Genomic DNA, 16,205 nt, shown 5'->3' on the forward strand with positions numbered 1-16,205 from the left:
CTCCTTTGCAGTGACCCCTATCGTCTGCAATAGGAGTAGGTTCTGCATGCTTTTCTGGAATATGGACAGTTTTTTTTTCTGTCTCCCTTTCCCACTCTCCATCGGTCTCCCTTATTCATATCCTTTGAACAGCTTTTGAGGATGAAGAACCTCTTGACGTTCCCCTTCACTCTTTTCCACCAGTCTGCTGGAGACTTGAACAGAGGTTTCACAGTTCTCCAACCTGTGTAATCCCTTTTTGAGCTTCTCAATGTGTTCTGGGGTCAATAGTTTCACATTCAGCTTCCACATTCCCTCATTGGTCCATTGGTCACCCCGTATTATGATAGTCGGCCAGCAGGAGGCAGTGATCAGAGAATAATGCTAGCTTGATGTCGGTGGACCTGGCCAAGAATCCTCAGGACATTAATAGAAAATCGGTGCTTGCATGGATAGACCTGCCTGGCCATGACTAGTTGCATCTTCACTGCACTCTGTCAGCGTGACTGCTGAGGACATTGTGCAGCTTGGTGTCTTTAATAGTTTCCATCAGGAATCTGAAAGCTGCATGAGATGGGCACCTGTTCCTGCATGCAGAATGGCCAGCAGCAACATTACAATAAAGTGTTAGTGCATTCCAAGGTGCAATGTTGAAAGAGAGGACTGTATTCTAAGTGGATTGGAGATGTGCCTTGATGATGCTGTAAGCCTGGTGCGTGTCACATGCCAACCTCTGAAAATGGTTAGATGCAAGCAGACCCTGCCCATGAAGTGTAACTTGAGACATTGGGACTCCAACATGGAGTTCTGGAGGATTCAGAACTGCTAGGTCCCTCGTCTCACTTACATGTCAGGAATTGTCACTATGTAGTTTCTCCCTGCTGTTTGAGATAATAGGGAATTGTATAAAAATGAGGTTAGGTAAGATACTACTGAGATGTTAATGCAGGCAAATAAGCTTCTTGCCACTTGCTAGCAAGATTGTCCTCTCGCTGTTCGAACCCTGAATTTAAAGTCAGACTTTTTCCCAACATTGAGAATCTCATTTGTTTCAGTCTCACTATATTTTCTTAACTGACTCATTATTATGTTGTTCACGGACTAGGAAAATTCTGCATGAGGGGCCAAAGTGCATTTCAGTAACTCTATTAGAGCTGGTAAGGATGTGCTATGTGAATAAGTGGCAATGGGGGTGAAAAATGCCTTGCATTAACAAGTGCATTATCATTCTCTTAGGTTGAATATGTGATGTAATTTTAAAAAAAAATATTTAAAATTGAATTTGATGAAAATGAACAAGAAATTGCTCTGGCATGTGTGGTAGGCAGCTGATCCAAAACTCTTTGTACTCTGACAATTCTGAATTTTACCATTCTTATTTTCAATAGTGTATCAGCAAATCATGTACAGGTTAGCCATAATAGTTATTCCTAAGAAAGTACCAGGAGATCTCGAAGCAATTTTTTAAAATTCATTCACGGGATGAGGGTGTGGCTGGTAAGGCCAACATTTATTGCCCATCCCTAATTGCCCTGAGGGCAGTTAGGAGTCAACCACATTTGCTGTGGGTCTGGAGTCACATTTAGGCCAGATCAGGTAAGACTGGCAGTTTCCTTCCCTAAAGGATATTAGTGAACCAGATGGGTTTTTCCAACAATCAATGATGGAACTGTGGTCAACATTAGACTTTCAGTTTTTTTTTGTAAGTCAGATTCCACCATCTGCCATGGTGGGATTCGAACCTGGATCCATAGAACATTATCCGGTTCCCTGGATTAATGGGCCAGCGATAATATCACTAGGTCATCACCTCCCCAATTGTCTCTTTATTGTGATATAATTAGAATAATAATAAATTATAGTGACAGAGAATCATCAGAACAACAAGAATTCCGCATTATATCACTATGCATTGCACAACATTATATATTGCACAACATTATACATCGCATATTCTGTACAATACATCTCAAAGATCTGAGGATAAAGTCTGTGCCTTATCAAGAGAATTGTTGCACTATTGGAAGTCTCGGCTTTTCGATAAAACGTTAACTAAGGTACTGTCAGTCCTCTTGTAAATGTGAAAATTCTCATGATGTTATCTTGAAGACCAGCAGAGATGTTCTTCCCAGTATCCTGATCAATATTTGTTCACAAACCAATGTTACCAATACAAGTTATCTGTTTATTATTGATGGTTATAGGACCTTGCTGCATACAAACTGGTTCCTGTCCCCAAGAGGGCAGCTGGGGCTTTGGTTTAATGTCATTCAAAAGACAGCTGCCCAAATAACATTGTTAAGTTTGCCTACCTTACAACAGTGACTGCACAAAATACCTATTCATCATCATGTACATATATAATGGAAATAAATATTTTCTTGGAGACTGAAACAGAATTCAGAATGGGGCTCAAAATTCACCTCACCAGAATAATCTGGAATGTAATCAGAAGCCTGCATTTTCTGTCTCTGATGTGGGAATGTCACCACTAAGGCAAACACTTGCCATTTTATAGAAGTTGAATCTTGCTGACCATATCTATTTGTGCAGTAGTGGTTCTGGCAGTGCTGTAAAGTAAACTATCTTGTAATGTTGTTGGGATTTGCACGCTTTGTGTACAGATACTATTTCAGTCTCTCTGACCTTAAAACTGAGGTAATGCTGCATGTGCTGAAATGTGATTTGAATTATAACTTTTTTTCCATTTTAATTAAAGCATACCGAACAATGAGAGTGAGTCATTCAATACAATCAGTAGCACTTGTGTCCACATACTATTTTTACAGTGCTTAATCTGATAAAGGAATTGATTTGACCTTGTTAATTAAATGTGTTTATGTATCAACAGAATTCGCACCACATGCTTTTGCTATGCCATTGTCTCAAGTGATTTTCAATGATCGAGCCCATAAGCAAAAACAGGATGCTCTGAAAGAAGAGCAGAAAGACAATTCAGACCTGGTGGCATCAATCTTGCCATTTGGAACCAGAAGACAGAACAAAGAACTCTCAAGCAGCAATTCATCTCTCAGCTCCACCTCAGAAACTTTAAATGAACCAACATCGCCAAACACACCTGAGGCTGTTCCACGTGTGAGAAGACGGGTAATATATTAGCACTAGTTACCTCCTTGCCAAAGTTTGTCCCATATATTGTCGTAAAAAGCTTGCTTTCTTGTATGTCTTATATATTTATGCTAATAATATTCTGACACGAATACATCAAAGATTAAAACTTCTTGCACACATTTGGTTAGTACTTAATTGTACTCTTTGGTTAAACTGTTTACAGACATAGCAATATGCAGCAATAGTGTGAGAGAATGCCCCCTAATTGAAAATTTTATGGGTGCTTTCTTGTTCAGAAAGAACAGTTTTCCAAAATCTCAATTATCAATTGAGAAAGATTGGTGAAGTCTAGAACCCGTGCAAGTTTGTGTTTCATTTTTCCCATTTTCAAATCTGATGACTTTGATGCTGAGGACCAATGATATAATATGGCTAATGTGGTGCAACCAGAAAGGAAAGTAAGCCTGTTCATTTCTACTAATACGGATAAATTCTGAGTAAAATCTTCACGATTTATCTACTGAGATGACAATCTGTGTTTGACTGTCAGTTTACGCTTCCAAACAGCAGCCAACTGTCTGTAGCTGCCGTGGGATTTTTGTTTTGCTGTTTGCAACTGGTCTGCAGAAACATGTTTCCAGTGAATGAGTGGTCAATCCATGCAACAGACTCTCTAGATAGGAGGGTGGATTTAAATACATTTGATTCATTCAAATGCATTTAGGATGAGGTTAGGATACGAAGAGTGCAAGATTCCACACAAATCAAAGTTATTTATTTCATTAAATAGATCTAATTTGTACTTTTAAAGCAAATAACTTGAGCGTTAGCTTTTCAGGAGGATATATATCTAAATTCATTCACATCATTTTCACTTTTCATCTTATTCCTAGTGCTGATCCAGTCAGCTGAGTAATTTTGGAGGTCATAATTGAGAAATATGTTGTCAGGTGCCTTTGGAAGCTGGATAGATTGGCAAGGCCAGGGAAGGTTGGATTTGATTTTGAAGACTGGTATTTTGGTTAACAAGCTTTGAAACAGAGCTAGCTTGATTTATTGATACAGCTCAATGAAGGCACTTCCATCACATTACTGAGCACAGGAGAGTGTGTGTCACTAAACCTATCTTGCACAAGTTTTGATGGAAATCTACAGTAGTGGAGGAAGGGGGTGAAATGTTTTAATCATCAAACACTTACAAAACAGTCAGAGAAGTCAAAAGTTGTTGGTTTTAGTGATAAATAACCACACTACCAAGGAGCTGGCATGATTTCTTCCCTGAACCATGGTCTAAGTTTGTCTCTAGCAGGTTATTTTGCTTGATATGGAATGCTTATGTTATTTCTTATAACATAAGAATCTGTGTATTAATATTATGGTATTGAAGAATCCAACAGACGTTTTAATAAAACTATCTGTTATGGGCAATCAACATGTTCATCAGGCATATAAGTGTTTGGGCCAATATTAAGCTATTAGTTTACAATGTAGGAGCATATTTCCAATAGTGTGCTGTGCTTCAAGTGATCCTAGGTGAGATAGAGCATAATATCTATATACTGTCAGATTACATGCTATGATAGAGAGAGTAGCTAAAGGCATACTGACTGAGACATAACACAATAAGCTTGACTTTAGAATGCCTGTCATTTATTTTATAAATGTAGATTGCTACTTGCAGCAGACATGAAACAGCATCCCTTAACAGTGACAGCTGTGAGCATTGAGGGCACTTTGCACCAGTGATTTTAATGACACATGACCACTGTTATAGAGCTGGTAAAGATCAAGAGAAAAATAAGAAACTTCTGGTTTAAATGCAGCGTTTTGCATCACTGCAAGGCCAACTTGTCCAATTATCCTGATAATATAATGTTGGAAGCCTGTTTGGTCCCATGTGATTTGTAGCAAATATAAACCAACCACTTGGCTTGTTAGGCCACTTCAGAGAGCAAATGGGAGTGAACCATGTTGGTATGCCTCTGGGTCCCTATATAGTCCAGAATGAAAAAGGATGGAAAAGTTCATTCCATCAAAAATAACAATGAACCTGTTGTGTTTTTACAACAATCTGTAATGGTCAGTTACATTGATTCCAAATTTTTAATTCCAGATATTTTTAAACTAAATTCTCATTCTCAAATGGCCACAATGGGGTTTGATCTTGTGTTACCTATTAGTCCAGGCTTCTAAGTCACTGAAATGGCAGGGTGGGTCAGTGATTAGTATTGCTGTCTTACAACACCAGGGACCCAGGTTCGATTCCACCCCCAGGCAATTGTCTATGTTTGCATATTTTCCCTGTGTCTGCATGGGTTTCCTTTGGATGCTCCGCTTTCCTCCCACAGTCCAAAGATGTGCAGTTTACGTAGATTGGCCATTCTAAATTTCCCATGGTGTCCAGAGATGTGCAGGCTAGATGGATTAGCTATGGCAAACGCGGGGTTACAGGGATGGTGGGCAGTGGCATGGGTCAGGGTGGGATGCTCTTCGGAGGGATGGTGCGGACACGATGGGTCGAATGGCCTGCTTCCACACTGTAGAGATTTTGTGACCAGTGTAGTAGCATAACCAGTGCACCACTGCACCTTTTGCTAAAAATATTGACAAATGCTCGCCTACAGAATCTGAGGATCGACAAGTCGGCTTTTTTTATCGTTACCTCGAGCATTTGTTTACCTGAAACTCCTAGGTTTGTATGCCTATATGATGCAAATTAGAACTGATAAATCAGCTGTTCCACAAAGCTTACCTTGCTGAAAAGAGCACCACGGTGACAATCGATGAAGGAAAGTAATATGCTTTTAGCTATTGCTCTGTCCTTGTCCACAAGGATTCCCATTGATAATCCAGCACTGAACTAATGGGAATGCTAATAATTGCGGTTCTCAGACAGCCCCTATTACTTATAACATCAATGCTTACTGCAGGCAACTGTCCGGATGGGACAGTTTTTTGTGGCACTATGTCACAATAGAAGTTATAAGGGCCAAGGTCACAGTCTCTGTGAAGTCCACCAATTATTTTGGACAGTTGTTCAATGCCAACTGGTCACTTCTGTCAAAAACTGAAATGGAGGAGAGAACTATTTTGGTAATTTTGCTACTGCATTAGAACAAAATGCAGAGTTAGAATTATAAAATATTTTTAAAGAAATATTTCACACTTAAATGACGCAAACTTGCAGATGAATTCAAATTGATCTGAAATGCTTATTGGTGCCCTCCTCCCATGGAATGATAGAAGAGAAAGAATCTTTCAAGATCTCAGAATATTTTAATGCACTTTATAACTAATACAGTACTCTGAGTGTAGTCACTGTTGTGTTGTAAGGACTGTAGAACCTAACTTATGCACAAGAACGTCCCTCAACCAGAAATATCATTATAAGATAATCACCAGTTTAGCATATAATTAATATTCTTTGGGATAGATTCTGACTGATAAGAAGGGCACATTACTGAACTTTTATTTTGTACTTTTAGTTGAATTTAGTTTAGCTTCTAACTTTTATAGCAAACTGTGAAACCTCTTGAGAATCCTGAGGCTAATATGGCGTTTAATTCCAACATTTAAAGCAGACACATTAGGTTTCCACAAGCACAGCTCAAAAAGGCTTCCCCTGTGATAATTTAGAGTTATAGGTACATTGCTTGGATTTCCATAGATTTAAAAAAAAAAGGTGTTGAATTTGGGGGAAAAAAAAACTCTTATGATAGTCATAAGAGTCAACATTTTTAACTGCTCAGTAGAAAAACAGGTATTTTCTGAAATCGCAGCAAGTCAGTATGAGATTTGTGTAAGGCTCAGGTAGAATTTCTGTAACATCCTGGATGAGCAATCCAAAAAGACAATAAAATGAACCTAAAAATTCTGGCCTGTCTTTTTGGTAGGGAGGGGACAGGGTTCATGTGGGTAAGGGGGCATGGTCAAGAAGTGTGTACAAGTCATTATGGGGGCTGGTTTAGCTCAGTTGGCTGGACGGTTGGTCTGCGAAGCAGTGTGAAAAGAGCAGCAATAGGTTCAATTTCTACCACCATCTAATGTTACCATGAAGGACTCTGCTCTCAACCCCTGCCCTTGCCTGAGGTATGGTGGCCCTCGTGTTAAATCGCCAGCAGTCATCTTTGTAATGAGAGAGCAGCCTTACGGTCTGGTAAGACTATGATGACTTATCTTGACAAGTTATTATCCCTGCACTTCAAAGGTGAACTTGAATTGCTGACTCCTTCAGGGTAAACCAATCTTGCAGATATCAGGCTCCTTGGCTATAAGGTACCTTTACCATTTTTAGCCTTTATCAAGGTGGAGGGCAGTGCACCGATGTTGAGCATGCATTTCCTGCTCAACACATTTGCAGCTTGTAAAGCAGTTTAGTACATGGTAAATAGCTGCTGCATAGCATATAGATTCAAAATGATGGATTTCCCTGAGGAAATGCCACCCAAAAATGACATCTATAGTTTGATGTCCAATATATTACTCTCAGGCAAGGCCTGAACCTCTCCAGTTAAGGTAGTGGATGCATGTCAACTAATTGCTGCATGTCTACGCTGGGCATGTGCTTTGGTAACCAAATTTTGTCAATCTGTAGACTTGGCTAAATTGTTAAAATGTTTTCACCACTGCCAAAAGTAATTGGGTTTGAAATATTACACACTGTCTTTCTAGATCATTTTGCTCCTTGACTTCTTTCTTGTTTCTGCAGGGTGGAATGTCTGTGGATTCTATCACTGACCTGGATGATGATCAGTCTAGATTGTTAGAAGCTTTGCAACTCTCGCTCCCAACAGAAATGCCAAACAAGAAAGAAAAACAAAGAGACAAAAAGCTAAGCCTCAATCCTATTTATCGCCAGGTGCCTCGGTTAGTCGACAGCTGCTGTCAGCATCTAGAAAAGTATGGTAAGTATTGCTGTCATAACCATTCCTAACATTCTTGGGGATACAGTATATGGATTTTTGCGTAATTTGAGCTAATCTTAAAAGCATCACTTACTGAGGATTCAGCATTCCTTTTTATGAAAAGTCTTTGGGAAGCTACAAGAAGAAATGAATTATTCTGGACCCTTACCTTCAGGTGTGCTAGGATACCAGATCAAAGTGGTACTGGTTCAAACAGGCTAAGAGGAGGTTAATGACACATATCACAATCGGTTATGGTAGTGCATGTTAAAAAGAAAATCCAGTCTCAACGAAGAGTCATGAAGTGGTGAAAGTCTGTTATTCTGGATGGAGGACGTAAGCCTTTTATCCATATTGATTCTGTAAGTCATTGTAAAACAGCCAAATCAGGATGCACTTACTTCTAACAAGTGGGAGTTTAAATGTCCTCAGAATGACATTTTGATTGCTGCAGTCATTTGAAATTGTCAAGACTGGGGTTGGTAGATCATTGTTAGGCAACAGAACCAAAAGGTAGGGATTAAGGGTGGGTGCATTTATGGTGTAGACCAACCGTACATGTTTGGATGGCAGAATAGACTGAATGGACTACAATTGATGCTGTGTTGCTCACTTGAGTATGCAAGGGTTAAGGCTCCAAATTTTGCACATACCGTCAGCCACAGGTAACAAGTGAATGATCCCTCTCAATCCATCACCTTAGTCTCCAAGACCCAATATGCTCTTATCTAGTCAGTGCAGTTCTGTTCACTTCAAATGATGTGGAGATGGCAGTGTTGAACTGGGGGTGCACAAAGTCAGAAGTCACATGATGCCAGGTTATAGTCCAACAGGTTTATTTGAAATCACAACTGGATAGTATTGATGCATAGCTGAATGTCAAATGACAGGTGAGTAGTTGCTGTTGGCATTAATACAACATTTGACCACATATAGCTGTGGCAAATTCAAGGTTAATGCAAATCTGAGGGAAAGTTATTCGATGACTAGGTCTAATTTAACGAAGGTGATCCAATCAACGTTTCTCCATGACATGATTGCAAGGTCTGTTCAGAGAGCTGTCTTGAGCACAACTGTCATCTGTTTCTTTCTCAATATTCTTCATTCCATCACAGGGTCAGGTAATGAGATTTATTTGTAAGACTACAATAGCATGAGGAAGGGTTTTAGACAATAATCATTCTTGGGCTCTCAGCTATTGGTGCCAAGTAACAACTACCTTCAACAAGGAAACTCTAACGTGTTCAACTGACTATCAATGACACTTTCACTGATTCCCCAGGGATTAAATTCTCTGGCTGGTGTGGAGATTTGCCATTTATAGATTGTAACTGAATTATTCATGTCAGAGTCACATTTATGAGAATGTAGCAAATGTTGTGTGCTCTTGACAAGCGTCTCACCACTTGATTCCTCTCAGTCTCTCCACCATTTATAAGGTTCAGGTCAATGAATTGTCGCCATTCACCTGGATGGAAACACGAAAATGATGCTTATGAAACCTGACACCATTAAGGAGAAGGCAACAAACTTGATTGCCTTAAAAGCCCTATTACCAGAGCTTCTCAAACTGTGGGTCTTGACCCCTGTGGATTCCTGAGCTAAAATTCTGGAGCTATGACCTCCAATGCAGCAGTGCCGCCATTGAGTTCCAATTGAGGGCCAACAACTGTGTGATCCCCTTTAAATCATTGTAGTTTTTAAATGGTGGGCACTGTCTAATTGGCAGATCCTCAAAGCTTGATTGCTGCCTAAAGAAAAAAGAACAGTACAGCACAGGAACAGGCCCTTCGGCTCAGCAAGCCTGCGCCAACGCGTGACATGTTTCTAAACTGAAAACTTTTTGCCTCTGTGGTCCACATCCCTCTATTTCCTACCTATTCTTGTGTCTGTCGAGATACAATGGCAACATTTAAAAGGTATCTGCTTCTACCACTTCCTCTGGCAGCACATTCAAACACCACCCTTCGTGTAAAAACAAAACTGGCCACTCACATTTCCTTTAAACTTTCCCCCTTTTTACCTTAAACTTATGGTAAAAAATACATTTCTATCCACACCCTTCATAATTTTGTAAACTTCTATCAGGTGAAGACAAACCAAGTTTGTCCAATCTCTCCTCATAGCTAATAGCCTCCAAATTAGGCAACTTCCTGGTGAACCTTTTTTTTTGTCCCTCTCCACATCCTTCTGGTAGTGTGGCGACCAGAGCCGCAGGCAGTATTCCAAATGTGGTCAAACTAAAGTTTTATACAGCTGCAACATGACTTTCCAATTTTTATACTGTATGTCCTGATGAAGGCAAACATGCCATATACCTCCTTGATCACTTTATCCACCTGTTTTGTCACTTTTAGGGAACTGAGGACCTGTATGCTTATGCCCCTCTACGTTAATGCTTCTAAGGATTCTGCCATTTACTGTATGCAGGAGGGAAGTGTTAGACCTTCCAAATGCATCACCTCGCATTTGTCTGAATTAAATTCTAATTGGCATTTCTCTGCCTAATCAAAACCCCTAGAAGTAGGTGCTTCATTACTTAAAATAAAATCCTGTGTTTTAACAACTTTTCTGTCTCCAACACCCTGCAGTCATGAGTTTCTCAACTTGTCTCCCATTTTCTCCCCAACTGACCCCCTCCATCCAACCCAAAACAGGACCCCCACTCCCCCTCTCTAAGCCCCCCAATACCCTTTTCCTCAAAGCTCTTTGGTTGGAACAATTTTCAATCACCAAAGTGCCTTGACAATGGAAATAAGTTTGGGAAGCATCACACTATTCAAATCCCACCAAGTTGTGACACATTCAAATTGCAACTGCAGTACCTACATGGTGCAGAATTCACCGCACGAAGTCAAAGAGATTACATTACAGTGCCTCAGTTACTCTGCAATCCACATCAATATGAAAGCCCAGCGTAGCATTATTGTGAGAACAGCAGAACTTGAAAGTTCATCTTCAAGTCTCACACCATCCTAATTCATAGGACTTCTAGTCTATTTGCTTTTGGATCCATACTCTGAAATTCCCAACATAACATAGGAGTACCATTACCTGCCCCTGCACTGCCCCCCCACAAAAAAAATGTGGAATTCTAGTGAAAGACCCGTTCATCACAATTTTCTGACAATTGATACCTGGCAATAAATATAATGTTAATTACTTGACCCACATCTTGAAATCAGATGAAAGAAGAATCTTCACAATTACCGGAATCTTTCCAAGGCCCAAAAGTTTTTTTTAAATGTCGAAAAGTTCTTCCAAACCAGTATTTTGAAAATATACTGTTCTATTTCAAATTCTGTTGGGATTTTTCTGATCGGTTATGGATGTGATGAACACCATTTTGTTGTCTGCACATACTGTTTCTTTTTGCTATAAAAGTTGCTCAAGACAATAACGTACATTTTTATAATTACTTTTGATTCTGCAGGTCTTCAAACCGTAGGTATATTTAGAGTTGGAAGTTCAAAGAAAAGAGTAAGGCAGGTAAGGAGCATCTTTTTTTAAAAAATAGGCTCATAAAGTACGTTATAGAGTACATCAGATATTTCAAGATATTACCCTGTCTGTGGAAACAAAATTGACATTTCTGAAATTCCTCCACAGGACTTTGACATTTAATATGTGCCATAGGCTGATGTGACTTATTTCTATTCATTTAACTAGATAAATATCCATTAATTCTAAGTTTTAAAGAAATAAGTGGTTTCAAAATATTTTGTAATAGCAAGTCTGTAAAGTAAGCACACATGCTGCAGAGATGTCCTGTAACTGGATGTTTGTGTGTGTACTACTGCTCAGCTCAAGTGGTTTAGTTTGGCGCATAGCGTCTGCATTGCGATATGGAAATGAAATGTTCTGTTGAGTAGTGGGGATCTAAATTGTTGATTTTCATTTGGAGGTGGGTGGTCGGAGGGTAGAAATGCATTTTTAGAAATTTTAATTGTGGCACAGTAAAATCCTCCTTCCGCTTTTCTCAGTTTCTGGCCACTACAATGACAAGTGGCATTTATAAAACAAAGTAGTGAAACATCATTGCAAAGCCCTCCAAATGAGGGTAATAAAGCAAACATCCAGTGCATCAGAATTGAAGTTATAATGTATTTTGTTGTAATGATTTTCCAGTTTAATATTGGTAAATTGTTATCATTTAACTGTTGGTGTTTGTACAAAATTGCTTCTTTCCTTTGTGTATACTTACACGTGTCAAAAGGAATTTATACATGGAGACTGTGTTTTCTGAGACTCAACTTGCAGTATATCTTTCTTGATGAATTTATAAATGTTATGACCGTTTGATATATCAGTGTTTTAATGCCATATTTGTGCTGTTCCTTCATTACTTGATAAAATCTTCACTATCCTCATTCTACATTTTAAAGCATAACTTAATCTGCTAATAAAGAAATTGCAAGAGAAAATAGATTCCAGTCTATAATACAACAAAAAAAACTGAATGCTGGAAATCTAAACAAAAAAACAAAATTTGCTAGAGAAACTCCAGAGGTCTGGTGGCATTAGTGAAGAGCGAGCAGAGTCAATGTTTCGAGCCGAGTGACCCTTCTAAAGAACTGATGGTAGCTAGGAAAACAATATCTTCAAGTGAAGTCAATAATTTAGATTCCCTCTACTCAACTTCACTTCCATATGGCAATGCAGATACAGCCTTAACCACTTGAGTTCAACCATAGTACACATGAACGCATCCAGTTATAGGATAGCTCTGAGCTTTTCTTCTGAGCTTACTACTCTCCAGGCCTTTGTATTCCTAACTGTTGTCTGTTCTTTCTGCCTGGGCTTTGTCTCTCCCTATCCTTTAGCGCCTTCTCTGCACACCCCTGCTGTGCGCGCACGCATATGTGCACGCACGCACGCGCGTGCGCGCGCACACACACACACACACACACACACACACACCCTCTCCACCCGCATGCCCCGTTTCCTACCTACCATCAGTTCTGAAGAAGGGTGACTGGACTCCAAACGTTAACTTTACTTGCTGTCCCACAGAAACTGCCCAGCCCGCTGGGTAGATCCTGGTCTATCTAGTTCATCTGCTGCCATATTGGTAATTGTGTGATCTAAAAATGTGTTATAGCCAATGATGGTAATTAATCTACAACCAGCCATGAGGTGAGAGAAATTCCCCATGAGTGGAAAGATATGGGAAGCATTAGGAATAGAAGCAGGAGTCGAGTGTATGGTTCCTCGAACCTCTGCATCATTCAATAAGGTCATGGCTGAACTTCGACATGAATTCCATATTTCTATCCTATCCCCATGTCCCTTAGCATCCAAAAACAATCTGCGAATCTCCCAGTTTGAATTTGTTCATTGACTGAGCATCCACAGTCCTTTTGGTCACAGAGTTACAGAAATTATGTCCAAAGTCATCTGTTCCTCCCAAGCCTGCTGCTCTTATGATATTCCATGTAGCAAATTAATTCTGTACTGTATCCCAAAATATTACATTTTGGAATAATTTATCTTTAATTTGCATTGGAACAAATACTAACTCCTTTTTGTGTCTCCCTAGAAAGCCTGTTCCATAAGCTTACCACTCATTTCCTGAAATAATTTTTCCACAGATTAGTTTTGTATTTACCTACCTTCAAGTACAAGCCATATTTTTCATTTTTCAGCTCTGCCAAGGTGAAACATTGTTGTTGTAATCTACATAACCAGTTGCTTCAGAATCCTACCATCTCTCCTTCATCTCTTTTTTTCTATTGAGAATATTTCCAATTTACATATAGGCTCTTTATAGTCAAATCCCTTCATCCTCTGTCATTCTGATTTGTTTTCAATACTGCATACTTTCTGAAAGCATACAGAGTCAGTAATTGTGCTATTTTATTTAATATCAATCTTTAAATACACCCCAGCATTTGAGTTGCTTTACTCACAGTCACTGAGCATTGCAGTAATGACTTCACTTTAATAACATTTGAAACCTCACATCTCTCTCATTTTCCATGCACATTATTTTATTTGATTTCAATAACCCATCCCTGGATTTTTGTTTCTCCAGTGAAGTACTTTGTATTTTGTCACTGAATTTCATCTGCAGCCAGCCTGTCCAATTACCCAGTATCTTCATGTGGCTCACTTTTTTTTCACCATTGGTGCCTACCACTTTCATTAGTTACGTATTTGCTGCAAATTTGAGATATTGCATTTCTGAGTCCTGACTCCATACGATTTATGAAAACATTAAACTGAGGAAAGTCCATAACCATGTGTCACTCTTTGGCTTTTCTTGATAAACCAGTTATGCATACATCATAAATAATTTTATTGTATTTCAGATTCTTTATTTCTTTATTTTCAGTATAGCCTTTCCAGAACAATGCCAAAGTTCTTTATCAAATCCAAGTGCACCATATCCACTGTGCATTCTATGCCTCAAAAATGGCTATTTAAATTGATGAGACAGCCCATCATGAAACCATATGGGATTATCTTTTTTAAGACACTTTTATTTCCATCCGCGTACTCTGAATATATCTTTAACAAAGTTTCTCCATAACTTTAAGCACAATAGACATCAAACTCACTGCTAGTTTCTTGGGTCAGTTTTGCTGCCTTCTATTTAGAAAATAGGAGTGTTCAGTGAATCTGGAAGATTTTTGCCAGAGTTCCTGCAATTTCTTCCCTTATCATTATAAATTTATCCACTGTTCAGCAACTATGCTAGTAGCAATTTAAATAGTGATGCAACTTATGTCTGTAACAGCATCTCACTCATTCTCCAGATTAAATAAGTATTTTTTTCACTTCTTTAATAAAAACCAAGGCACAATATTTTGTAGCACTTGTGCAACTTGTATTGCATCAGTTTTCATGCCGTTAGCTGATCCAATTTCTGATGGCACAACTCCATCGCTTGGATTGCCCATGTAATTTTTAAACTTTTCATTATCCTTCACGTCTGTTTCCATATTCACTTATAAATTTTCCTTAGTCATTTTTATCCCCTTTTAATGTTTATAGCATGCCCTTAGACATCGAATGTGCCTTAATTCATTGTTGTTTCTCACCTTTGCTTTAAAATGCTGTTTTTCTCTCCTTTAAGAGTTGCCCATCCAACTAAGCAGAATCTTATGTTTTTATTGAACTGTATTTATGTTTAATTCGTGGCCATTCATTTCCAGGAATGCCCTTCTTTAAGAAATTTTGCTTTTTTTGTTCAACTAGGTTTTTCAAAATCTCTATCTTCTTCAGCTGTGTTGCTTTCTGTTTCATGTTGATTGGGTATCCACTTTAAAACTTGCTTTTTCAGCCACCTCTCTTAACTCACCCAACCATTTCTGGCTCCAAATTTTTCTGTATGGATTCTGACTGAAGTTCCATGGTTACATAAAACCCAGATGTTCTCTGTTTCTCAAACCACAGCTTTCATTGAGTCATAAGATTCTTTAGGCAGCACCATGCACTGAGACTTGCAACTTCTCACCCTCTCTAGAGCAGCACAAACTCTATATCATAAAGCTATCCTGGTCCACAGTTTTGTTTATTCTATTGCTTCATGATACTTTAGGAAATAAACTGTTAGTCTTTCTTTCACTTGTCAAAGATTTAGACCGTTGCGAGCCCTTTCCTTCCATTGGCACCTTGCTTAGCTATTAGCTTTGGGATGTTTTACTGTGTCCTCCATCAAGAAAGCCATTGAAAAATGTTGAACTAAATTACCTGCCCGTTCCCTATTCTCTGTTACTAATTTATAGTTGCATCCCCTAAGGGTCCCACACTTAATTTAGCCACTCTGTTTCTATATCCCCTTTTTTTATATATTTCTTGCCAATTTACTTTCATAAATAATTTTCTCCTTCTTTATTAGGTTTCTTGTCATCCACTGCTGGTTCTTAAACAATTGTCAATCCTCTGGCTTATCATTAGTTCATGCTGTTTTGTTGCCTTAGTTTCTGATTGATTACTCTCTTTGACTGTATTTGTTTACTATGGAAGGTTCATCCTTCTGACAGGAATAAAATTTTTGCTGAGCTAATTTATGCACTTTCCCCTTAGTCTATTTTCCCAGCTCTTTCTAGACAACTGTTTCTTCATACCTCTGTATTTGCCCTTATTTAAGTTGAGGACTTAAGGACAGTGGTTTGAAACCCAAATTGCTCTCCCTCAAACTGAGTTCGAAGTTCTGCCATGTTGGGTTACGACATCGCCGCACCCCCCCCACCCAGACACACACACACACACACACACACACACACACACACACACACACACACA

The 16,205-nt window shown here is 38.9% G+C and overlaps 1 protein-coding gene across 1 annotated transcript in view; it reads left to right on the plus strand.

Annotated features, from left to right (window-relative positions):
* Positions 1-4: 4 nt before the first annotated feature.
* The window catches only part of LOC125481296 (rho GTPase-activating protein 6-like), a gene marked incomplete at both ends in the record, with an annotated part of 24,990 nt that continues 8,789 nt past the window's right edge, over positions 5-16,205 (plus strand). The window contains 4 exons of the mRNA XM_048592661.1: positions 5-35; positions 2,831-3,087; positions 7,760-7,955; positions 11,389-11,444. Of these exons, the coding sequence (XP_048448618.1) occupies positions 5-35; positions 2,831-3,087; positions 7,760-7,955; positions 11,389-11,444 (540 nt within the window). The remainder of the gene's footprint in view (positions 36-2,830; positions 3,088-7,759; positions 7,956-11,388; positions 11,445-16,205) is intronic.

Source organism: Rhincodon typus, unplaced genomic scaffold (genome assembly GCF_021869965.1).
Source record: "Rhincodon typus isolate 14 unplaced genomic scaffold, sRhiTyp1.1 hic_rhity00001623, whole genome shotgun sequence".
Classification (NCBI taxonomy): Eukaryota; Metazoa; Chordata; class Chondrichthyes; order Orectolobiformes; family Rhincodontidae; genus Rhincodon; species Rhincodon typus.